Source organism: Camelus bactrianus, chromosome 6, assembly GCF_048773025.1.
Source record: "Camelus bactrianus isolate YW-2024 breed Bactrian camel chromosome 6, ASM4877302v1, whole genome shotgun sequence".
NCBI lineage: Eukaryota > Metazoa > Chordata > Mammalia > Artiodactyla > Camelidae > Camelus > Camelus bactrianus.
Window position 1 is genome coordinate 82,151,210 of NC_133544.1, and position 26,518 is coordinate 82,177,727.

The window sequence follows — 26,518 nt, forward strand, 5'->3', positions numbered from 1 at the left end:
TATATCTTCAAGCCTGTTACAGCATGCACAAACCATTACTTGAATACAGTAGGATGTATAATATATTTTATGTACTCAGTTTCTAGCTCAAGTTCTTATAGTGCCTTCATTCTAACAGCAAATGGAATCCTCACTAATTTATTATAAGACGGAAAAAAGCAAGGGATAGTTTATAAAAGGCTTCACAAGCCCAGCTAAAGTGGTTTGGAATAATTTCAAGGTTGTGAAAGAATGATACTTTGTTTTAGAGAGTTAGCTGGGGCAACAGTGTGGACTTGGTAGACAATGGACTGGAGACGGACTAGTCAGGAGGCTCTTGTGGCAATTTGAACAGGAAATGTGTCTGAACTGAGGAAGTGACAGTGGGGATGCCAAAGGTCAGATTTGAGAGACATGTAGGAAATCAAATAGAAAATATTTGGAGACCAATTTTATCTTGGGAATGAGGGAAAAAGAGGAGATTTGTGGAGGTAGAGAATAAGTTCTGTGTGGGACACTTTGTTTTAAGGTTCCTGTAGGATTTTAGGAGGAGATGATTGTTTTTCAGTTGTATTTTTGGGTTTAGTGCTTGATGTGTGTGAAGGACATGATTTGGAGTCATGAGCGATAAGAGTTAGAGAAAGTAGTAAGCATTGCAGAAAAAAAGAGGAAAAATATAGTGACTGCTTTCTCTTAGTCTCTCAGTAGATGTAAATTTAACCTGAGTAAGCTTTATGTTGAAGTCAGGCTAGAAGACATTATTCTGAAATAAATAAAACAACATAACACTTTGTGAATTTCTGCTTGGGAATTTATGGAAGGATTTTACCGTAGACCAGAGTTTCTTGAGTGGGGACAACTTTGTCCCCCCAAGGGACATTTAGCAATGTTTGGAGACACTTTTGGTTGTCATAACTTTACCGGCATCTGGCGGTAGAGTCCAGGGATGCTACTAAATATCCTACAATTCACAGGACAGCCCCCACCAAGCAAAGAATTATCTGGTCCAAAATATCAATAGTGCTGAGGTTGAGAAACCTCTGCCTTAGACAGTTGAGCTAACAATTTTGTTGAAAGAGCTGAAATCATCCTTAAATTGTTTTTTTTTGATCAAGAAACACCACTGAAGGACTTTGATGTAATGCATGAAAGAACCTTGATATTCTGTCTGGGAAGTCCATTCCAGTTAGCTTTTCTAAGTCAAATGGCCACTTACCTGGTCAAAAGCTCTTGTGTGCACAGGAGCACTTTTGGCATGCACCATATTAAAGTCTCCAGTGAAGTACAGCGCTTTGACCTACTGAACCCTGCAACACAGGTTAGCAGTTGATGCAGAGATAATAAGTTCTGTAGCATGAGAATAGATGGCAAGCCATATACCACTACATACATCTAAAAAATGGAAGGTTGAAAATGACCATTAAATTTGGCTCTTGCATTGTCAAATATGAGGAGAAAAGATGGTGAAATTATCACCAACATAAGATAATTGTTAAAAGCACGAGTTGCTGAGTCCAACTATCTGAGCTTGCAAGGCTCCTGGTTCTATAATTCATTAGTTAGATAAATCTTAATCAAATTACTTACCTTCCTATGTGCTGTATTTTTTAATCTGTAAAATGGGGATAGAAATAATACCTGCTTCAAAGAATTATGTCTGGGAGTACAATATCACACACAGAGCTAGCGGAGTGATTGGCAGATGGTAGACTTTCAATAAATCCCATCTACATGTGCTTTGGGAACCTAGCTGGTAAAGTGTGTTATCAGTGGAGCAAAAGACCTCGTCCTAACCCACTGCTTCCAAAGTGACCCTCTACTAAGAGCTTCCAGGTAATTGACAGAGGTATTTATAGTATTAATGCTGAGCTTATGACAATGCCTATTTCTTTTTTAATCAAATTAATAATTTGCTTATCAATATTTTTTAAATGGTGATGTTCTTATTATTGATTTCATAAGTTTCTGCCATAATGAATGGAAGTAGATAAAATAGATCATGCTTTTCAAGTTGTAGTGGTCATACTCCTATTGAAAAACTGGGGACCACAGATAAGACAGGCAGTTTTTTAAGATTCTAAGTGATTCCAAAGAATCTGAATGCAGAGGCTGTATGTGTACAAACTACACTGTAGTATTTAAATTCCTTTTTCACTGGAAAATTACTTAGTCTTTCTGTGTTTCTGTTTCCTTATCTATAAAACTGAGGATAGAAACTATCTCATAAAATAACTGTCAAGATTAAATAAGAACTAAATTAAGTATATAGGATGAAATACTACTTGGCCATAAAAAAGAATGAAAATTTTGCTATTTCATGGGTGTACCTTGAGGGTATTACACTAAGTTAAGAAAGTCAGACAGAGAAAGACAAATACCTTATTATTTCATATTTGGAATCTAAAGAAAAGAAAACAAACAAACAAACAAACAAAACAAAACAAAACCCAGACTCATAAATACAAAGAGCAAATTGGTAGTTGCCATAAGGGGCGGCAGGGTGGTAGGGAGGGGTTGGGGAGAGGAGAAATGGGCAAAAGGGATTAAGAAATACAAACTTCCAGTTATAAAATAAACAAGTCATGGGCATGTAATGTACAACATGGGAAATATAGTCAACAATATTGTATTAAATTTGTGAAGTTTCAGATGGTATCTAGACTTAATATGATGACCAGTTTATAATGTATACAAATATCAAATCACTATTTGTACACCTGAAACTAGTATTATATGTCAAATGTACTTCACTAAAAATCAATTTAAATAAAAAATAAAATTTTACATATTTAGCAAACATAAATGTACATGCATGCAAAATTTAAATGCATTTTTAAAGAAACTTCAAAATGTAAGATAAATTTCATCTTTATAATATGCTACTTTGAGGTGACTTTTGTGTACTATATTTCTTTTCTTTTGAGAATCCTTTGCTAAATTTTTGAGAAGCATAGATATAGGTGGCCTTCCAGTACTCTGCACAGCATAGAATATTTTTGACCAATACTTTTAGATGCTATCTAAAATACCTTATGAATAACTACGTACACTCGATATCATTTTCAGCTGTTTAGTCTCACTATCTCATACTCATTAATCACACATTGCACTCATTAATCATGTTCGAAAGAGGATCATTAACAACTGTGACCAGATGTGCAGGAAAATCCCATGCTACTGGTCATGCCTGCTAGATTACTCCACACACTGGTCATGGCCAGCTGTGGTAGGACAGCATCCTACCACAGTGGATGGGTGACACTACTGTTTAGTTCAGAGCAACCATACAACCTTGGTAATTTCTTGAGCTATGAGCCTAAACAACCAGAGAGATACAAAGTAGGACTGCATACAGGGCAAGCAGAGGTGAGACACTCAAAGATTCCAGGTAACTCTTTCTATAAATAAATTCAGTATACCAACACTTGCTGTAAGAAAATTTGTAAACTGGGAATTTATCCACTATTTCAGATTAATTGAAGTTCTCAACCAATCTCCATATATATGTATATATATTATTCTACTAACTAATAAATGATGAAGATTTCTCGCTCCTTTCCCTCATTCCTTTCACACAATTCTGTCATCCTCCTGGTAGTTATGTTAACTTTTTTGTTAGAATAATACTTACTTTGTAATAATTATTACTTGTATTATTCACAATTGGACCACATAGTATATTGATTCCTTCTCGCCCTCTTCTCATTTGCTTAGTTTCCTATCATATGCAATACTTACCACTAATCCCTTACTGAGCCCATTGATAGAACACTGAAATCACTCTCAGTACTCTCAGACTTGTCAGTAGTCTACCAGTTTGTTGTTCTAAGGACCTCCCTGCTGGAATCCTCTACTTTCTGCTACAACTGGCCCAGTTACTTCCTAGGCCTGCACACAGCAGTAGACATGCTATCTACCTTCATGGTCTCCTGTAGAATGTCCTTCTTTCCTTTGTGCTGCTCTTTCTTAGTTTACTCCATCTTGAAAGTGGATCATATCCTCCAGTAGTTTTATGAGAAAAGGTGCATGGAAGAGATTGGCTAAGTAAAGAATTCCCGGGTGGAGATGGCTTTCAAAGGGATATTTAAGTCATTGAGCCGTTTTTTTTCTAGCATCCAGAATTGCATGAGAAGTCTATGCCCTTCTGATTCCCTACTGTTCACATAGGGCAAAAGTTTTCTTTTCTAAAGTTTTAAAAATCATCTCTGCCTCTACTGTTGTGAACTTTCACTAGAATGGGTCCTTGTGTAGGTGGGTCTTTTTCATAAATTCTGCAGAGCACATGATGGATTCTTTTAAGTTGAAATTTGTTTTCATCGTTTCTGGAAAGTTTGCTTGATTTTATTTTACATAATTTTCTTTCCTCAGTTTTCCTTGTTTACTCTTTCTTGAACTCTCTTTAATATTATTTTTAATATTAGACTTCCTTTAATCAAATTGATCTTTCTATTTTACCATTGTCTCTCCTGTTTTCTGCTTTCTGGGAAATTTCCTCAATTATGTCTTCTAAATTTTTTTTTTGGAAAAAAATGTTCCTAGTCTTTGAATGTATGTGTGTATGTTTTGTTTACCGCTGTATTCTCATGGCTAGAACAGTGCCTGGTACATAGTAAATACTGAAAAAAGTGTATTTATTGAATTGAATAAATGAATGCTATCACATTTTGTTAACTTCTTGGATTTTTTTTAATAGCCTCCTAGTTTTGTTCCTTGAAGGTAATTTCCTCTCTTTTCTCTGATCATATTAATTACAGATGTTTGGGGATTCCCTTGTAACACCCGATATTGCCTCTCTTGCTATTTTCTTACACTTGTTTGTTTTGGTCTTTATCTTTTATATTGAAAGTTTCTTCATGTGTCTGATGATCCTTGGCTTTCCAATTAGTGAGGCAAAAAAATACTTTGTTTTCCTGGGAGGCTAGAGTGCTGTGTTTTACCTTGGGGTTTTCTGGCTATTGATGTTTCAGCATCAGTAGATCTTTTTTCTCAAGTTGTTTAAAAAATGTTAATTATAGTAAAATATACATAACATAAAATTTGCCATTTTAACCATTTTTAAGTGTACAGTACAGTTCAGTAATTTTAAGTATAAGAACGCTGTTGTGCAACCAATCTGCAGAACTCTTTCATCTTGAAAAGCTGAAACTCTATTCCCATTAGACAACAGCTACTCATTTTTCCCTTCCTCCCCTTCTTTCTTCTCCAGGAAACCATGATTATAATTTCTGTCTCTATGAATCTGACTACTCTAGGTTGATATGAACATGAGTGTACAAACACCTCTTTGAGATCTTGCTTTCAGAGAGATATTTTGTATATATACCCAGAAGTGGAATTACTGGATTTTATGGTAATTCTATTTTGCATTTTGTGAAGGCCCACCATACTGTTTTCCATAGCAGCTGCACCATTTTACAACCCCATCAACAGTGCACAAGGGTTCCAACTTGTCAATGTCCTCACCAACATTTGTCATTGCCTGTTTTTTGATAGTAGCCACCTTAAGGTGTGTGAAGTGGTATCTTGTGGTCTTGATTCACATTTCCCTAATGATTGGTGATGTTGAGTATCTTTTCATGTGTTTGTTGGCCTCAGGCGGGTTATTTTATAAGAAAAAAATTATTTGTCTCTTGTCCAAGGTTAATGAGAATGCTTATCAGCATTTCAAGAACAGAGCAGAAAGGAGCTGAGATGGGGGTGTGGTGATAAGTGTGCAGATTTTTATTCACCCCTTGTTTTCAAGATGATGCTCCTACTCTTGGCTGGGCTTAGTGTCCTTAGTCTAGAATCCCTTTTGATCAACCTGTTCAGAGAAGGAATCTCCAGGCATCAGTTGGGGAGAGCAGTGGGAGTGGAAATCAAGGATATTAACTGTTTCTTTTGGTTTTCCTGCTTCAGTCATGCTTGTACCTCTACTTTCAGAGGTAACAGTTAACTCCAATTTCTGAACCTTTCTAGGAACTCTGCAACACCAACTGTCTCACTTTTTGGCATCATCTGCTGTGGCATTTATTTACTTTCTAGTTTTTAAATTTTTGCTTTGGTTACTTCTTTTCCCAGTCTCTATTTTTCTTCTGGATTTATGTCTTTCATACCGTTATTTCAGTGGGGCTTCAGGAGTGACTGGAGATAAATATATGTCTTTAATTTGCCATGAAAATCCCTCTAGTCATTTTATTATTATTTTTATTATCAATTATTATTATTCCTGATCAATACTCTTTTTTTCCACTTAGGGGAAAGAAGTAGACAGAAGCAGAGAACTGTCATATGACATTTGGCCAAGCTTTATTAAAGGAAAAACAAGGATAAATGTCCCTCTTCAGGTATGTTCTGTTGGTGCGTGACACCCCTGATGCCATGGTCAGCTTCCCACTTTAACACTACCTCGACTCAGTTATCTATTTTTAGATTTTTACCAAATAGGAAAACATTTCTACTATATACCATCTTCAATGGGAAGGTAGAATTTGATATACACTGTTTTGCTTTACAAAATCTCAGGAACTCATTGACTTTCTAACCTTGGGGATACTGCTTTAGAAGTACTTAAGTATTTTGGTTTGGTCTCATTTGTCACACTCATATAAAACTATAGAAGCATGCTTTTTAGTGTCATCTGATAATATGAAGACTGATAGATGTCAGGAGGGAAGCTACCTGCCATTCTGTACAACCTGACATGGCCTGTGGCCTGTCCTATTCTGATATAAAACATTCCCAGAAGATTATCTTTCAGGACCCAGAAGGAACACTATCTACTACCTATATTATTACCCACTGAGGTGGGGAAAGCCTTGATATTTAAATAAACTATTGAAAACTTTGGAATTAGTCCTTGATCCTGGGAATACTCAGTTAACACAAAACATTTTAAAAGAATAATTTTTTTTTTATTAAAACAAACTATTTAGCTTGCTTATGCCAAACTACTCTCTCTAATCTGAGGAAAATGCTTTTTCAAGCACTGGAGTGCCATGATAGTTGGCTATAATTAAGATTCTAAAACCAGACGTTTTTGGTATATGTGGTAATTTCAATTATTTATAATATTATATTCAATAATATTTACATGCATGTGGTATTTGATAAATTGGAATTATTAGTCCCAGTGTATAGATGAGAAAACTGAGATTCAAGGTTTATACGAAACTACTTTTGTAATGTCAAACCGTTAGTAACAAAGTGGAGGAGTGAAACACAATGCCAGCACTCCAGATTCTATGTGCTATGCCTGCTGCAATGCCAAATACTTGCATTAAACTACGTAGCTATTTGGGTAAAGTGATCAAGGATGTGAAGAACAAAAGAAGTGAGGAACGGTAAAAACTAGATTAACAGATAATAGCTATAGAACCCTCTTTTCACCTTCCCCAAACCAATTAATGACATCCTCATAGCCTGGGAATTGAATTGCTGTCTGCTTCACTTGTGCCTGGAATGGTGTATATTGCTTGGTATTTTGGACACGTTGATCAACCCTGCATAAAAAGAACGTTCTGTATTCCTTCGCAAAAGCTGCCTATGTTTACTATCATACGTCCTAGTTCTAGACAAATGCCAGAAATTAAAGAAAATCTTACTGCTCATCAGTTTCTGATACTAAGGAAGGACATGCTAATTTACATAAGTGTGGACCTCCTGGTTTCATTTCTGGCGGGGTACAGGATCTACCAGCTTTCTCAAGGCAGTGACCCCCGTCAATACATTGGCTCAATACCCTTTTCTGTCTTCTGGCCTCACTTATAGGTATCCTGGGCCTCTCTTCTCAGACAGAGCCTTCATTTGAGTTGCACACAGAACTAACTTGAATGCAGTCACCTCTAGTTAGGGCAATCAGAGAACATGGCTTCATTTCGATGACTAAAGGAAAATCTCTCCACATTTACCAAATACCCTGGTTTCTTAGGTGTTTACAAAGAATAAAGGGACAGACTTTCACCATTCCCCCCCCCCCCAAAAGCTTAGGTGGTAGTGGAATAAAGCAGAGCTTTCTTCCTTTTTCCTTAGAGAAAGGTGTTAGCCCCAGAGAAGGTAAAGTAGTGAGCTCCTAGTAAATAAAGAAACAGAAACCTAATACTCCCAACATGTACAACAGCAGAATATGATTTCTGTATTAAGGGAAATGATGAATGTTTTCACATTATGGGAACAGCTTTAGCACAGCCTTAAAATAGTGCGTTAGAGATATGTGAGGACATAGAGAAATTTGTCTCTACACTTTAAACCTTTTCTCTTCCACAAGGATTTTTAGTAAGTATATGCTTTGGACTAGAGCTCAGAGAATGTAAAAGAAAATTTCTAGCCTTGAGTGTTGCTGCCACCTATATGGCAGGAAGACGGCAAACAAAACCCAACCCTTTTCCAGACAGGCATCGGCGACAGTATACTTTCTATGAAAACGTACTTTAGAAATCCCCAAATTTGTTTCTTTATTTGACTATCCCAATCACAATTATAGTATTTGCTATTTTCACCTCACTTCTCTCAAATTCTTGGAGAAATTGGACCAAATAGCTTTGTTTAGATTGGTGGGAATACACTGAGTGTATAAAATAGGGGCTGATCCAAGGATATCTTCCTTATCATCAAAACAATCCTAAATGCAACTTGATCCCTGTGGCTATGACTGTCTCAGGGAGAGGATGAAGGCTCTCAATCTTACTGTGCTATATAGATTCCACCCACCCCCGCCCCCACCCCTCACAACCGCAGGCTCTGAAATACAATAGGAAGAATTAAATAAAATGTTTTCTCAGTTGATTATAAGTTGATGTAAATGGAGATAAAATAAATGTAAGAATTCTTTTGATATAGATAAGAGAGGTTATTTCTGATGAGAAATGCAGTTGCCACTGCAGAATTAACAAGAAATCTCTTTAAAATTCTAAGGAAAACTTGTGATATGTGAAGAACACATCACAGACTGTCCTTTTATCTTAGATGGCATCATCCGAGGCCATGATGCTCAGTGAAAACACCTTCTCCCTAGAAAATACACACGCAAGATTGAAAAACCGATTGATGACTTTTCAGATAATTGCAATTAAAATAATTGCCAAGTGAATAAATGATAGGTTTTGAAGGCATGCACCAACCAATTATTACTACTGCATAACGTTATGAATATTGGCGTTTTGCTGGCATTTGGAACTTTGCAGATTTAGGCACAGCGTTGTACTAAACATGCCCTAATTATCTTTGGTGTTAAAAACCTCATATCCTTGAATAAAAAAAATCTCTGCTACCTTTCCAATTAGTAACATGTTGAAGACAGAAAGGATTCCTCAAAATGATAATGGGGAAAACATGTTTTGTGCAATGAAAAAAGGCATTTGGAGAAACAATGTCAAAAGGAAGTACCATATAGGTTCAACATTCCCCTCTGCATACCACTAGAAATAAGCCATTTTAAACATTTTTAATGCTCTATGGCTTTAGTTTTCACACAGTATTAAAATAACTGTTTCTGACTATTTGTATCATTATAATCATGCTCATAATGATGCAATTGTCACAGTCTATTTACCTGCAGTATGCTTTCTGGGATAAAGGTGAATTTATCCTAGACTTAATGACGAGAGCTTAAGACTAGAAGGTTCCCCCCGCCAAAAAAAAAAAAAAAAACTCAGTAATCAAATATATTTTAATACAATATTTATGAAAATCAAATCAAAGCAAAAATCCATGATATTGGAATTTTAAATAAAGATAAGATCTGAGAAGGTCAGATGAGGCTGAGAGGAGAGATGGAGTTGTAGCAGGATAGACCTCACCCCTGTCCCTGTCTTGCCAATGACATGAAATGACACTTGTTGTCTTCAGGGGTCACAGTTGGACGTTTCCAGTGGCATGCTCTTACTGGAAGACTTACTAATTTCCAGTTTACATTTTCCTCTTATGTGTCATCTGTAGAGTCCTTGTTGAAATCACAGCACAAAGTGTTCTGGGGACCACTGTACAGGAAGCCACATAACTTCATCAGAAAGATATCTACTCAAGAAAGTTTGAAATTTGCAACATTTTTGGTCACAGCTAATTTTCAAAGTGTTTCACAATGCTAACTACATACATGTTTACAAAACAATGATTTTCATATGAAATTAGACACAACTTTGAGCATTTTACATGTAAAATAACATTTTGTGGAGACCAAAGACTATATAGCACTGTTTTTAATAACTGTATGATCAAAGTGTATGCAATATAAAATTTTTAAAATTAACATGAATGAGTCTATTCTATGAAAATAAGACTTTAAAATCATTTGGAAATAATATATTCCAAGCCTTCATTTTAAATGCATGACATAAAACTTAATTTCAAAAATTCAGTTATTATGATGTGCCCTCTAAAGATTGAAGAGAGAGAATATCTTTCCTAAAACGGTCATATGAATAGTTATAAAAGACTTTTTAAAAACAATATTGGAGGAAAACATGCAAGGAAGGAAATAAAAAATATCCTCAACACTACCATCTAGAGATAGAATGTTAATATTTACTGAAATATTTTCCTATCATTTTTATAATAGTGACATGTTCAAAGTAGCCTTAATTTAATTTCTAAAATAGCAACAGAATATTTCAGACCTGAGGCCACCGTTCTGTGTTTATAAGGCTATAAATTTTACCTTATATTTGAAGTGCTTTATGGTGTTCAGATTGCTTTCCATAAACAATCTCATAGACAGCCTTTGGACGAGTCCTGTGAGGGAGCTCTCTACATGGATGGGGAAGCAAGGCTTTGAGATGCACAGTAAGGACACGCTGCCTGGACACGTGGCAATGAAGTCTTGGTGCTCAAACCTAGATTATTCCCTTATGCAATATACCCAGTGTGTAACTCCACAATGAATAATAGAATCCTGGCTTGAAAATCTGAAAATAAGATATTTCTTGCAGGGAAGTATATAAACATAAATATCACCAAGATTATTGCCAAAAAAGGAACCCAATGTAATTTCTAAATGATTTATTTATTACAATGACAAGGAAAACTCTGCATACAAGCCCATTTGTTTGCTAATACAATTACTCCACTGTGACCTAAGACTTGACATACAAAAGGACAAACACTTAATCAAGAGACAATCAGTTTTGAGTTTCTAGCTGTGATACCATGTTGTTGATTCAGTTAATGGTGTGGCAATTTACTACTTCAAGTTCTCCTCACAACAGAAATTCCTGAAACATGTTGAACATAAGTCAGTGTAATTATTTTAAAACAGACTAGTGGATTTGTGTCATAAACACACTTGCACATGGATATTAGGGAACATTATTTAAATGAGTATCTCTTAAAACTCTCATTTTTAGGAATTAAAATTTTGATACTTAATGCTGTTGGCCTCCAGTATTTATACTGGTAAAAGAAGATGTTAGTCATTTGATAGGAATTTAAAAATTTTAGCAACTATAAAATATGATGGGAAAAAAGTCTTTAAAAATCTCATTTAGTAATGTCAAGGACATGCTACTTCTAATTTGCTATAGCTAGTGACATCATAAAATATTTATCAAGGATTCAATATTGGTTTCCTTGGGCCTAAAAAAATGCTAAATATGACAGCTATATAAACTTATTTTTATTGTTCTTTGAAAAAAGAATAATAGGACATAGCTATAAAAGCAAAAGTTTACCTTTAACAAATATGCCAGAACTTGAGCATTCAAGTTAGTTTTAACTGTTAAAATTACCCTTTTGAGAGGATATATCTTTATTTGATATTGCCATAATTAAAAATACAATTGGGAGTTCTGCTAGTACACAGCATGCAAGAAAATATGTTCCATTGCCTAGCTTGTTACCCTCCTTTATTTTGAAACTTGTTCGAAGTGGCTTTTGACAGTTTTCAAAGTCCTAGTCATACACACACATACACACACACACATTTTCAAAGGATGACAGTTTTCTATCATTATTCATATTAATAGTATATTACTGTTTCTGAAGTATGAGTCAAAATTAATTTCAAGTAATGTCATCATCTTTTAGGGAAAAAAAAGAGAACACGTATTTCTATCTACTTTACAAGAGTCACACTCACCTGATGTCTTATGTTCTGACATATTCATTTAGGTCAGTCATTAATTATAAGCTCTTTAAGGATACAGACCATGCTATTTCAAGTTTATAGTTCTGTTCTGTGATATCCCCTACTCCCTTGCCCAGTGTATCCTCCCTTGCGCAGAACTCAATGCTGGTGCACCCTAAAATGTTTGTTAAATTGAAGTGACTAGGACTTCCTTATTAGACAGATGGAGATGTATATCATATATTTAACACTTTATTTCTATTTTTCTATGGATTAGTCAATATTTGTATTCATATGCACACTAATAATCTTCTTGATGATTTTCTATAAATTTAGGAATTATACAATATAAATCACAGCAAATGAATCAGATCACTAAAGGCCTTAATAGATGAGCACTTTATGTCTGTTTGTATTTATATTGCTTCGCATATTTTAGTCTGAGAATTCCTGCTAGTCAAGTTTCTTTCTGGGAATAGAACTATCAGAGTTTATACTTAATAAGGACAATTGTGATGTAAGTAGATTCCCCTTCCTTAGTTCACATCTATATGGTCAACAAGATCAACCTTTAGCTAAAGACATTAGCCTCTGTGTCATTAAAAGTCCAAATTAACTTGACTGCACAAGATTGGTCCCTGTTACACTGTGTATGATTTATTCAGGCTAATTGATGACTAAATGGAACTGGCTATTTGTTGACAACATTTCATGCTTAAGGATGAGATTTACCATAGGGTGATTGATCCAAATTAAAACAACTACTAAAGCAAAATGTCTTAACCTGACAAATCAAACAAATTTGGTAACGTTTTAGATTAAACACATTAAAGCAACATTACATTTAAAAGCATTGTTTGTTACACTGTTGAAAAACAATGGAGTTATATAATTCAGGAACTGAAAAATGGAAGAAAATCTAAAATTGTTAAATTTGCGTCTGTGGGCTGGCATTCCTTGTTGGAAATAGTCAAAGAAAAGTGAGAAGCATAAAATGATTTAGATAATGATTTCCTAAAATTAGATGAATTTGATATTTTTGATCAGTAACCACACTTTGAATACATTCTGGCCAAAATATCAGCAGACCTACTGCAACCTAATAACTAGACTAATAACAACGGAGCTTATGTACAACGATAAACAAATGGCATGTCTGGGGTTTCTTAATTTGTCCAAATCCAATTCCTAGACATGAGATTCCATTTAACACAGCTTGCAGGAGCACACCTTTGCTATCCATAAATGATGCCTTCGTTCACCTGAAAAGAAAACAGATAATCTTGGGTTATATAGTGAAATAAAGAAAGAAGAAAGAAAAAAGGGAAGGAGAAAGGACAGGAGAGAAGAGGGTGGAAGAGAGGGGAGGATGAAAGAAGGGAAGAAATGAGGAAAGAAATGAAGAAGAGAGGAAGGGAGGAAAGAAGAAGGAAAGGAAGGAAAGGAAAGAAGAAAGGAATTACCTATAATTTCTACATTTCTTTTTCTAAACTGAAGTAAATTCTTAATAAAGAAATTCTTATAAACTTGGCCCCAGGTACATTTTAATTGCACACATTAATAATATAGTTTTTTTAATTGCTAAGAAAGATGAAAAGTTATCAACAAAATGAGTTAGGTTTGAAATGAGTAAATTTCTATAAATTTCAAGCTTCTGAATTCTTCTGAGAAACTCACAAGTACAGTTTTAAGGTCAAATGTTATAACTGTCAGTTGAAATATGATTTGAGTTATAGAATCAAAAAAGCATGTTTCTCAGAATACTTCGATGACTGTTCTTGTAAGCTAAAAAATATTACTTTATTAAATTCATTTGGCTATTAAGCTAATTGGAGCATTGTGCCTTAGTTAACTATTTCTAAACACATTTATATTAATGATGTGACCTGCATAATGATTCCCACTTCTACTGGCAGAAACTCAAAAGGCTGATTATTTAATTCAGTTAAACCAATATTCAACATTGTACTATATACATATTACATGTATATGCCTAGAATTTTACATCTTTTAGAAGTTATTAGAGTGATGCTTACAATTTTCCCTTCAGGTAAATTATTTAAAATATTGATACTGTTAAATATGACGGGAAGACACAGCTTACATGTTTTTACTACTGAAATTGTTCTAGAACATTTTTTTTTATCTCTAACCGTAAGAACTACGTTCTTGATGGCTGTGATTGATGGGCTGCTCACACATTCTACATTTTTTCTGCTTCATGCATCATCATCAGCCATCTCCAACACTCCAGTCCTGAATCTGTCCTACTTTCTGTTACCTGATTTTTGCTGGTGATTCATGAGCCAGAATAGTGAAAGGAAAAAAAAAATCCACCTTGGCTTTTCACAATGTAGTATTCCCTAGGAAACTGGGAGAAATGTAGTTTTGTTTATCAGATTCATGCAAATGCAATATTGATTGACAATGATGTACATAGATCTACACACATAACGTGCTATATAAAAACTGCTAAAATGTTCTGTTAATGGCCAAATGTATACTGATTATAAACTACTTCAGAATAACGTGAAAATGCTTTTATGAATGCCTTTTTTTGTACTTCCAAGCTCTGTCTTGTCATTGCCATTTTCAGCTGAAATTATATTTAAATGTACTATCCCTAGTGCACTAGGAAGTAAAATTCTTAATTTTCTAAGCCAATAAGGTAATAAAAGCTCAAGGTGTCTCATTAACATTTGGATAAAATTTATGAATATCACACAAAATTTTTTTATCATCATGAGTACAAAGGTGAGGGGCAAGGAACATTTTTTTTTTAATATTCTGGAGAACAGGGATTGAGCTATATTCACTGTGCATGAAACAGTTAACAAGAAGTTAACCAACGAAAGATTAAACTGAACTATTTTTGTGACAACATCTTTCAGATACAGAAGTGACTAGGCCTTAAAGAGCCAAAGAAAGAAAGTCTAATGGCCCTAAAAACTCTAAAAAGGGAGCTGCAACTTCACATGTTGTCTCAGCGCTTCTATCACTAGACATCAAAGTTATTCCCATAGGTTCCTGGAATGTATAAACGCCCGTGAAGAAGCAAGTAGACTTCGCGGAGTCTAAGCCAGAAACTTCAATCTGAGATTCACCTGTGAGTCAAAACTCTTTGCTAATGAATTATTCCAAAGAAAAGACATTGCTGAGGGAGACCTCAACCTATCAGACAAGACCTCCAGGTTCACTTGCAGGGTCAGAGTAACAAGAATGCTCTGGTCTAAAGTTGCTTTGCCAACCTTAATGGACTGCAGGCACTCACCTGGGTATACAGCTTGAACCAATAAAGAGATCACAATGGCATGATGGATAAGGTAGAGCACTCTAGAGACCAGGTGAATGACCACTCCACCAGGCATCTAAATTGTGACCTATATGCACACTTCAGCCCATTTACAAATGGGTCATCCTAGTTAGTTTAGTGCTGGAGAAACAGTGATGTCAACGAAAAAATAAACAATCTACACTGAGTTCAAAACCCATTTTACTCAAAAATAATAAATTCACAAAGTCAACTTTACTGTATTATACACATTCTAAAAATCTGACTTTATTATTGATATTTTTAAATGCTCTTTTGACATTTTAAAAATTTCAACTTCATCTTTTAAAAAATATTTTAGTTTTTCTGTGCTTCCAGTTTTCTGGCTCTCTGAAAATGCAAATTGGTTGGTATTAGCAATATAAAACTATATGAGCTAAAGTAAAATGATGTTTAGAGGATTTGCCAAGAAAAGACTTCATTTGGAGAGAACAATATATGAGGCAATATTCTTGAACTGTGCTTGGATTAGAAAATGATTTTTTTGCTTTCATTTTTTAGATGCTGTTTGAACAACTGGCTATTCAGTTAAAATGATGTAATAAATATATTAATCATTTAGAATTGCATAGATAAAACCACATAAGGTCAATATCCATTACAGCTAGAAGACTGACCACATTCAACTTTGCAACAGACGAATTTTGCATGTACATGAAGATGTTTAAAAGAATTTTAAATGAGTGATAATATTCCAGGTGAAAATGCTAAGAATGATTCATGCAGATTTAAATACACTCCTTTCCATACAAGAAATAACAAATATACTAATGCAACTATAAGTTCAGCTGCTGAAGCACCTCTATTGGTTTGAAGACATCTTTTCAAAGCTTACCACTTAAGAATCCCAAATTTTGAGTTTCCTTCTAACAAAGGTGGTTAAACATACTTTCCAGAGGAACACCACTTATACATGGTAAATAGCAGTAACTAAACCACCAAAGTAATGTTTGCAGTTTTGGAGTCCCTACATTTGAATGACTTGATATTTTGAAGTTAATTTTTAGACACTGAGAAGTGGACAGTCATATTTTCACAGTTCAAGGAAGTCCTGCTATGTCACCAATTTTACAAATCTTCCTTCATGTTCAGTTTTAAGAATTTTGCCTCTTAAATGCTCATACTTCAAGGAAATGCACTCTCTTATCAAAATCTCTTACTAAATAAGCACCTCTGTCAGAAGTGTCTTAATTTCTTATCACAGAATTTTATCCACACAAGGAGCAATAAATAATTCATGTCACTGCTTCTTTGTTGTGTGTCCCTGAACTGCACAGAGCTGGAAGGCTGACAGCTGTGTCAGGACAAGCACCAAAGATCTGACATGACAAGTGACTAACAAGTTTCTTTCAGTTCATAGAGAAGGAAGACAATGGTCCAAAGTGCAGAAAGAAATCCTGAAACAAAATAAAACTGCTTCTTTCTTTTTACCTAAGTGTTTGCTATGAGCTTATTTCCAACCCACAAGCCCTGGTCATTTTATAGGACTGCCCAGCCCCCTTTATTCCTCACACTCGCTTGGCCATTTACGCCTGGCCACGGATCAATATGAGCAATTCTTGGAGAAATACGATGTCTCCATGACAACCAAGCCACAAATTCTCAGTGGAAGGCAGTGAGACCAGTAGTGAACTCTCCAGAGGTTTCCAGGCCTATAAGGCAAGATGTCTTAAAATGCAGGAATGGGCAGAGGAAAAAGCCAGAGTAATTCATTCTTTATTACCAGTTTAATGATGTCCAATGTATAGAAAGGTACTCACTTTTTAAGTTAAGATTCTTTATCAGCACCTATATTTTCTAATTGATCTTTCTTTTTTCATATATCCTTTTGTTTCTATCAATCAGATAGACTATGCTATATTTGAATCTTACTACAGTTCCACTCATATTGTGGGATGACGGAAATGTATTCTACTTTTGAAATAGTATAAAGCTGATCTCTTCTTGCCAAAAACAATGAACACTTCAGTAAAAAGCTTGATCTATGGATGTAACAGCCTGGTAAAATGGTTAATAGAAAACTGTTTAATAAGACAGTTTAAAAATCTAGTCAAAACTAGATAATTTTAGTCAAAACTAAAAGTAATTTTAAAATAATTTTAATAGAAATCTAATGCTACCACTACCCTTCCCCATTTCATGCAAGACACATCTACATTTGTGTTTTACATGTTATGGCAGAGGGTAGAGTTAATGTGCTGCTGAAAAATTTCTGCTAAAGATGCCGTTTCTCAGTTCTATGGATGCTGAAGCAGAAGAGTGGCTGAGAACAGACACACAGCAGCAGCTCATCTTTGAGGAATCTTGGCATAGTGGAGGGGACTGAAATACAAGCCATCGCCACTGGGCCTATTGGGGTTCAGAGATGACTTAGGGGACCTGACATAGATTGCAGGCTGCACCTTTCACTGAAAATTAAATCTCAGTAGCTCTCCTCGGGGAAGGATCAGGGGACTGTTTGCAGCTGCCCCCTGTCAGCGAAGGCTACAAGATTTGGAAATCTCTTAACTAAGCTGACAGGCCACAGAGAGGATGAATCAAAAATCTGATACATGGATCAGCACACAAAGATGCGAGAGGGTAGAGGGTGCACAGCAGCCAGAGAAAACGGGAGAAAAACGTTCTGTCGGGGAAGATAGTTAACTCTTTTGCTCATGATAATAAAGCACCTTCTAAACACCTATGGCTTTGTGGTGAACTGGCAATTGTCATTCAACGTTCACAGATTTTTTTCTCTTAATTAGTTGTTAAGGCTAGTCATGTTTCAAAAACAAAAACAGAAACAAAAGTTGATGCTTAAGTGTTTTTCTGGCCTCATCCTTCCAGTACATTTCAGTCTAATGTTTTTACAAAGAAAATACAAACATTAGTAACTTGGACAGAAGGTAAATTTTATTGAGTGAGGAAGGGTTTGTCTTATTCTAAACAGTTGACAACCTCCATTAGTCCACTACTGCTATGTTAAAATCCTCTCATTTGGATTAGAGTTCTGTTTGTATTTAGAAAGGTAAGTAGATAGTAATGATGACAATTTGTTTCTCTTTTCTCCCTAATTCTCCATTTCCACTTGACCCCATTATTTGGAATATTTAAAATATTGCCACTTCTCCAGTTTCTAATCTCTGCCTCTATTAACCAGTTTAGCCTAAAACTGATGATAATGAACTAATAGTGTCAGCTTCCCTTCTCAGTCATAAAGCCTTTGTACTTCCTCCAACTGAATTCTTGATGAAAGAGGAAAAGATAACAGCTCCACACTGTGACCCCTGGAGGTGACCATTAATTTGACAGTGCAGCTGCTGAGAGAAAACAGCATTACAATGTCTTCTCCCCTCACCCTCTTCCAAGGACCCCAAAGCTGTGTCAAATTTATCATTTATACTTGACTATTTTTAAATGGCTTTCACCTGGACTCTCAGACTCTTCCAAGACACATCTGTCAGGCATGTCCTCCGTGTCTTGGAAGTTTGCCGAGTTTGAGTTGCTGTCATGCTTGACCGGACTGACTGGAGCTATTAAAAAAAAGAGAGCACAAAGAAAGAGAAAGAGAGTGATGAAAAAGTAGTAATAAACACCATTAAACATTTCCTTTCATTTCCACAGATATTTCCAGGGACACACTATGTAAACACAAATAATAAATTGAAATAAAATGTATCCTCTAAGTATGTATTGGCAGACATGTAATTAGTTGAAAAATCTATAGATGAGACTTTATCTTAGAAGAAAAATAAGTTCATGGCATCAGCTTAAAAGCTACATAGTAACAAAGTGATCTCTTCGAAGTAGAAATCGTATTTTTAATGCATAAATCTAAAACAATATAGTCAATTAATGGCAACAAGACACAGAGAAGAACATCAGGCTGGTCAATTAGGCCCGCTATATGCTGGTGCAATGGTTCCTTTTGTCACACAAATCACAGTGAAGGAACACTTTGTATGCATTTTGGTTTTCTTCCACCGAAGTAAAAACTATGGTACCAAACACCAAATAAAAATTCCTATAAAATAAATTTCAAAATATAGAATGATATTGCAGATGATAATAAGGAGGGCTGGTGTTTTGAATGGTAGGTCTTCAGACAACTGATAATGAGATTTTTTTTGTGAGTAGGATTTATGAACAGAAACAGAAGCCAGCATAGGAATCTAAAATTTCCTATAAACACATTACAACTACTAGCTCTGTTAGAGAAACACAGACATAAGTGTCCACATTTTTCCACAAGTTTTAATACTTGGTCTAAAGTATCTCCACAAGTAAAGTATTTCCCTATTATATTTGTTCAAGGAATCATTTGTCAGGAAAAGTAGATACGGTCTTCATGAAGACACTCTGAATAACAAAACAAAGCAAGTCTTCAATAATATAAATCATGTGATACTTACTTGTCTGAAGCCAAATAATATAAATATGTATATTATTGACTACATTGGAATTTTATGTATGACAAATTGCTTCAGTGAACACTGCCACTGTCTCCTCAGGTCTTGATAACATACACAACATATTATTTATAAGCCATAAATGCAATAGAGAAAATATATATTTATAAGCATAATATGATTATGTATATATATATATATATATATATAAAATGTATATTTATAAGAAATAATGTTTGTTGGCCCCGGGGGAGCAGGCCTGGCCGCTATTCCTAAGCCTCCATTAGGAGACGAGGGAGTAAATTCAGAGGGTAGAGCTGTGTTACTTCACACGTTCAATCAGTGCCACAAAGGAGGACTGCCTGATTTCCAGAGTAGTTTTAGGAGAGCTCGCTCCTCCCACACTCCTCGTCTGGTTTTCATGGACTGTGCATAGCAGTGGTGACCGTGTCCTGAGGCCCACATACACACAGTTTAAAGGAGACTAGTAACATGATTCTGGTCTAAATATTCTCTCCAGTTTCACCCACCATCTGTTCTGTGGAAGTGTGAGCAAAGTTTGAATGCACTGCTTCTCTAAAACGTTTTGGGAACAAAATTTGAGAAAAAACGTCCAAAGTTTGATTTTGAATAAATAGACCCTATTTTTCATTTCGTGCATTTGAGTTTTCTGAAAACAAACAAACAAACAAACACCAACATGGAAGTGGGTACCATGTTTGTTTTATTCACCTCTATATGCCCTGGGCTATGGAAGGGATTCTTGAAGGATCTGTGAAATGGATGAACGAGTGAACAAATGAATGAAGCAGAGTTACCATGCTGGATGTCCCCCTGATCCAAGAGGATGTGTGCTTTAGTGTATACTTTAAATTATCTTCAACTAGATCTGTCCAGTTTCTTGTTTAGGCCCACTTGAGAGAAAAGATGCATATTTACAAAATGGTGGTGTGAGTTAGTCTGTGACTTTGAAGGAGAGACCTAAGTAGTATGTATGACCTAGTTATTTTGGTATCACTGCTTTTCATTTTCCTCATTTAGGTCATACATACTTACAGATTATTTTTGAAATGATAGATTTTTGTGAAATGTTTAAATGGAATAATTATATGCATAAAAGTTGTACAGTACTTTTACATTGGTCAAAATTTTATGGTCTGCTTTAATTTATCTATATGTATATTATTTGTAAATTTTCTGAAATACTTACACTGGGGAATTAACATACACCTGAATCTATTACTAACAGCTAATGAAGTGGCACCTGGGTTTATATGGGCAAATGTATTACACTTGTCATCCTATATGTTATTATTTCATAACTTAAAACTTGCATCTATTCATTCATTTATTCATTCCTCCAAAAGATTTTTCTAGACAAAACTCAGAAGGGCCTCAGAAAGCGAAGAGAGTATGGTATTCGAACAACAAAGTTGATGTCTGCAACTGTTTGTAGTGGCAATAAAGTGGTTCCAGGATGAACTGACATCCAAAATCACTCAAGAAAACTGGAAAGTTAGATATAGTTTTAGCTTCATGATCTCTTTTGAACTCACAGGATAAGGTAGCATGCAGTTATTTTTGTCTCCACCTCTGATTTTGGAGGGTGTGGTTTGTGTGGGGGTGGGAGAATAGAAAGCATTATTTAGATATTTTGTTTAATTACACTTTAGCTTGAAAATATGATATGGTACCAGATTTGTTATTTTTGTACTGGGTAGTTTATGGAGTGTCCATTAAATTCATTGTAGAAGAAATACCTACATTCTGTCCATTGGGAATGACAGACATTGGAGAGGTTAATTACTGCCATTCCACTTTTTTTTTTGATAGGCTAATCTTTGCAATTGTTCTTTTGGGTGTTTCTTGTAATGTTTCATCATTAAAGTCTGACACGACGAGTGGCCAAGGCCTCTCTAATGAATCATTTCAACAACGATGAAATCAACAGTTATTGATCTGGTGATTATTGTGTGTAGAGCTCTGTGCTAGACCACGTGAGGGATGAAGAAAGAAGGCATTTTTAATGTGCCCGCATACAACTTGTGATCCAGTTCGGATATAATAAAAAGTTAACTAGTAGGAGCATTAGGGATAATATTCCAAGAGTGGCATAGCTTTTAGGAATACAGAGGTAATTCCCCTGCAGTAGGGTTTGTTGGGAAGTGAAATTTGAATTAGGTCTCCTTGAGAGGGAATCTGGGTAGCCCAAAGGGAGCTCATAAAAGAAAAAGGTGTGAACCCAGGCCTGGCCAAAGAATATTGTGGTGTCACAAATACAGCTTAACAGGATGTTACTGCCTTCTTTTGTATGTATTTTTAGTGAAACGAATTCTCCTGACATATCTGAGCTTTTCCTGAACTGCTGTTGTGGCTAATTCTTCTCACCTGTAGAAGTTAGCTATAGACAGGTTTTTCCTTGCCCTAGATAGTCAATAATTTGATCTTTACTGATGGTGGGCCCATTTATCACAGTAAGTTGTCCTTTCACTATACATATTGACTTTTATTTATCAATACCTAAGTCCATTTGTAGCTCATCACTAAAGTTCTTGGATATTTTCGGTAGTTTTTGAAGATGCATTTCAGAGCTTGGCAGAGAGGTACTTTTGACATCAATACAGTGCAAATGTTTGCCAGGCTCAACCTTAACTTAAAATCAACTGTTTTGTTTCCTCTGTAATAGATCCTGAAATAGTCTTCATTTGGGGGGCGAGGGGCAAAAAAGACAAACTCTCCTTGACAGTTCTACCACTGAAAGATGTAAGGCTGTTCCATTTACTCATCACACACCTCAAAATATTGGCAGCTGAAAGGCCAGTGTTCTAAATATCTCTGTAATATCTTTGGAAACTAGAGGGAGAAGTCCATGCACTTTGTATGGATGTGTTTGACTATGGTGTGCTAATTTATTCATGTTAAAGAAAATTCCTAAGGAAATAAATCATTCAATTGTAGACAATACAAAATCAGTAGTTTTTAAACTACACTTAAGAACATATAATGAGGAAACCCAGAAGATTGTATGATGAGGACTCTATAGAAGGATTTACTGAAAAAACTGTGGTGGCAGGATCAACTTTGATTATGCTTCTTCACCTCCCTCTATTCTCTATTTTGGTTTCAGTTAAAAATTCCCTCTTGCCTTTTGTCCTTATTTGCAGAAATGCAAATTTTTTATTAACTTGTAAAGGAAGCTAGGTCTAGGCAACAAACCACTCCAAGAAACATCTCCCTCCATCCACAAAGAGAGAATGACTCCTGGGGAAGATCTCTGTCCATCTCCACAAACGGCAGCTGGTTCTTAGAAACTAGGCCAGTACTGTAGTATATGTGGAGCCCTTATTAAAAATCTGTGTCATTCAGTGTGACTAAAATCTGCAGTCCAGATAATGTTTTCAATACAATGACTTATGAATGATTAAAAACAAGATCCCATCCAGCATTTGTATGGAGTTTGAGGAGGTAATTGGGATATTGATAGGAAAATCATTATTTAAAAAGATACAACAGTTTGAAATGTTGGTCAACTGAACAATACAAGGCACTGTAGTTAGCAGATAAAACTCAGACAAAAATCTCAATTGCATCTTACTCAAAGGCATAAAAATAATATGCAGGTTGAGGAGGTCAGGAAAGACTAAAAGACTTCTTAGACTTGTGGATTGAGCAGTGGAAAAGTCAAAGAACTGAGTTCAATTCTACTAGCTTAATATGGTGGCCAAGAGTTGATCACTTCCTTGGCTGATTATTTAGGTCTCTTCTCAACTAAATGAATCAACTAAAAAAAAATCTTTCTAGAGGTTTAAGAAAGAAAAACTATGTGAAGTTCAAGTAGAAGTAAATACTAATGCAATATTCAGATCACAAAAGAATGCAACATATTTTAAATTAGAGGGAGGCGTAAATCAGTGAAAAGACTTTAAGTGATAACAAAGAGGATGTCATTTGAACAGACCACAAATTCAGTTTACAGAGTTGTTCTTTCTGGATAGATGTCTTATCAGAAAAACATATCTAGCTAAAGAGCTATGTACATATTACCCCTACTTAAAGAATATCTACTGAGATAATCAAGTGATAGGACCTCTTGATTCTATTTGACTAGCAATAGCTACATCCTGCATTAGACTTCAGGCTTACTTTGTGTTCAGTGTGCACTGTAAACTGGAAAAAAAAATCATATAGGAATGCCTAAAATTAAATAAAATATCTAATGCTTCTTTATAACTAAAAAATAACTGCTTTATGGACAAGTTCAGTGAGATAGGTTAAGATTAGACTTTTGTGCTTTACTATCTTTCTGCAGTTGTAATCTGACATGGAATATTATTTTCTGGATGATAGTTTCTAGCATGAATTGCTTTAAGCATAAAATATTTTTCAGTTGGTAAAGATAAATATTCCAAATGCTGTGAAGAGTAACTATTATTTTGGTATCCTTACTAGGTATATAGAATTAAAGCTATTATTTTATTTAAATATTTGGGGATATATAAAACACACACAGAAAAAAGATGAAATTATTGACTACTAGTCTAAGGGGAAAAATTGTCTATAGCTAACTTCTAAGGTGAGATGTATAGCTAGACATCTAATTTGGAGGAAGATAAATGTGAGTGACAAAGAAGTATTAATTGGTTACTGGATCTTTTTAAATAATGTTTTATTCCTCTCAGATGCAAAGTTTTTCAAGGATGTTTGAGCAATGAGATGCTTTGGTAAGGTTAATAAACAAGTAGAGACATCTCTAGCCTAATGCAAGACACAAGGCAGGTACTCAGAATATTTTTGAAATGACTGAGTGAAATTACTAACAAGAATTTCTAAGAATTAAAAAAGCAATTAATTTCACTTGTAGTTTAAATGGGAAATCTTAAGATCAGGCCTAGAGTTTGCAGTTTAAACATACCCAACACCTCCACAATCTATACTTCATGCCTACAGTCAGACTGCATAAATATGGAGACACTATCTGCCTTATTTTTGAATGAAAAATAAAATTCCTCATTTTTTATTACCCAAATATATGTACCAATTGAAACAAAGATGAATATCTACAACTTCATTACTGAGATGAACTTCTTAGTTCCCCAGGGGCGAAGGTGGATAGGGTATTTTATACTGGAAAAGGTTCACTTAACAGGACCCAGAAGATCTGGTTTTTTAATTCCACCTCTGTTCCTAATAATAGTGTGACCTTGAGCATGTCATTTCACTGTGCTAGGCTCAGATACTTTTATTAATAAAATGAGAGAGTTGGAGTTCCTTGACATCTTCTGGCTCTGGGATTCAAATATCCTGTCAGTTAAGAAGCCAAGACCAACCAACCTCTGAGTATATCACTGAAGGGGATACCAAGAGGATAAGTGGCTGCTATAATAATTTTGGAAATAATCAGGACTTCTAAGACCCTTTCTGAATTAAGTAAGATTGATATTTTCCTACACATAGTTATGTCCAGTCTACTGAGGGACAGAGGAAATCAGAGCAGCTTCAGAGAGATACTTGGGTTGTTGCAGTGCCAGGGTGAGGCAGCCCTCTGGAGAGATGACAAGAAAGGGCGGAGGCTGCAGTATGGCTACTCCTGAGAACAAACAAGGTGACTCCTTGGCATAGAAACATCTGTCAGATATTCACCCATAAAGTAAAAGAATCTTTAAAACCACACTTAAAAAATAAGTTATATCCCACTCTTCTTAGAATCATATTTATGCTGTTAATTTCTTTGAACAACCCTCCCTTCATCAATCAGTTTGGCAAATATGAACTTCAATACAAGATGAATCATCCTAAACTAAATTAATTGAGATCATGTAATAATTGCAAGAAGCACCATTGCAGTGGACAAGCCCTGGCCTGGAAGTTAGAGAATCTAGGTTAGCTTAGGCTGAATTGGCACTAGGCTCTGGCCCCATCTTGGCTTCAGGGCCCCAGGCATGAAGAGGTTCTCAATAATTTTTTTGCCAAATAAATGGATAGGAGAGGTGTAGTGTTCCTGTGGAATAGTATTTTCTTCAAGTGAAATCTCTTAAAGGGAGAATCAGTAGAATCCCAATTCTTTCTATTCTTTTTATGTGCAAAACTGAGGCCCATGAAGTCATTTGTCTTAGTCAAGCCTGGCATGAAAACAAACTCTAATCAAATTATCTGAACTCTCAGACTGAATAGACTGTAGAGATATATTGGATGTAGGATGTGATGGGTATGACAAAGGAAATGTGTAAGTTGGGAAGTAGAAAAGGGAATAAAAAGGAAAAATGCTTCTCTGTCTCCTCTTTCTACTGCATTCCCTCACTCCACTAAAAGGCAATTCTCAGAGTTGCCTATGAGTGGTTTGCTTGGATTTCTTTATGTGTGCCTTTAGAGTACCATTTCCTTAGCAAGCAGTGTTCCCAGAGAGATGTGCATAGCAGATGAATAAGCTTTTTTATTTTTAAATACCAAATGAAAATAATTTCCACAACTTTGTTCCCTGGTCATTACTGAGTAAATTCCGAGTGGAAATAATACAGGGAAACAGTACTTATTATTAGATTTTTGGTATTTATCTATAATTTGGTAAAGAGAGAATTTTGAAATGCAAGAAATAAACTGATCAGTTCACCAAGCTTAGCTTTCTACATTAAACCATAGAGATAATTATTCAAGACAAAAGGACTCAGAAATATCTTATCTGAAAGAACCCCTTCAACACAGAAAGGAAGTACAGATGATGAATGAGTTATAAAAATGTATAGAAATTAACTTTCACACTCTTCTTGCAGTTTAGATTCTGAAGAA

General features: G+C 35.3%; 1 protein-coding gene and 1 long non-coding RNA gene across 3 annotated transcripts in view; one reads left to right on the top strand and one right to left on the bottom strand.

Moving 5' to 3' along the window:
* The window catches only part of LOC141577969 (uncharacterized), a 530,703-nt gene that overhangs the window by 391,006 nt on the left and 113,179 nt on the right, over positions 1-26,518 (top strand). The window contains exon 4 of the long non-coding RNA XR_012507667.1: positions 6,216-6,305. This is a non-coding gene — a long non-coding RNA (uncharacterized LOC141577969). The remainder of the gene's footprint in view (positions 1-6,215; positions 6,306-26,518) is intronic.
* The window catches only part of WDR72 (WD repeat domain 72), a 190,943-nt gene continuing 175,363 nt past the window's right edge, over positions 10,939-26,518 (bottom strand). For both annotated transcript variants that reach the window (XM_045506253.2, XM_045506250.2), the window contains 2 exons: positions 18,755-18,859; positions 10,939-13,278 (listed from right to left, as the gene is read on the bottom strand). In XM_045506253.2, coding sequence (XP_045362209.1) covers positions 13,223-13,278; positions 18,755-18,859 — 161 coding nt within the window. In that variant the 3' untranslated portion in view covers positions 10,939-13,222. The remainder of the gene's footprint in view (positions 13,279-18,754; positions 18,860-26,518) is intronic.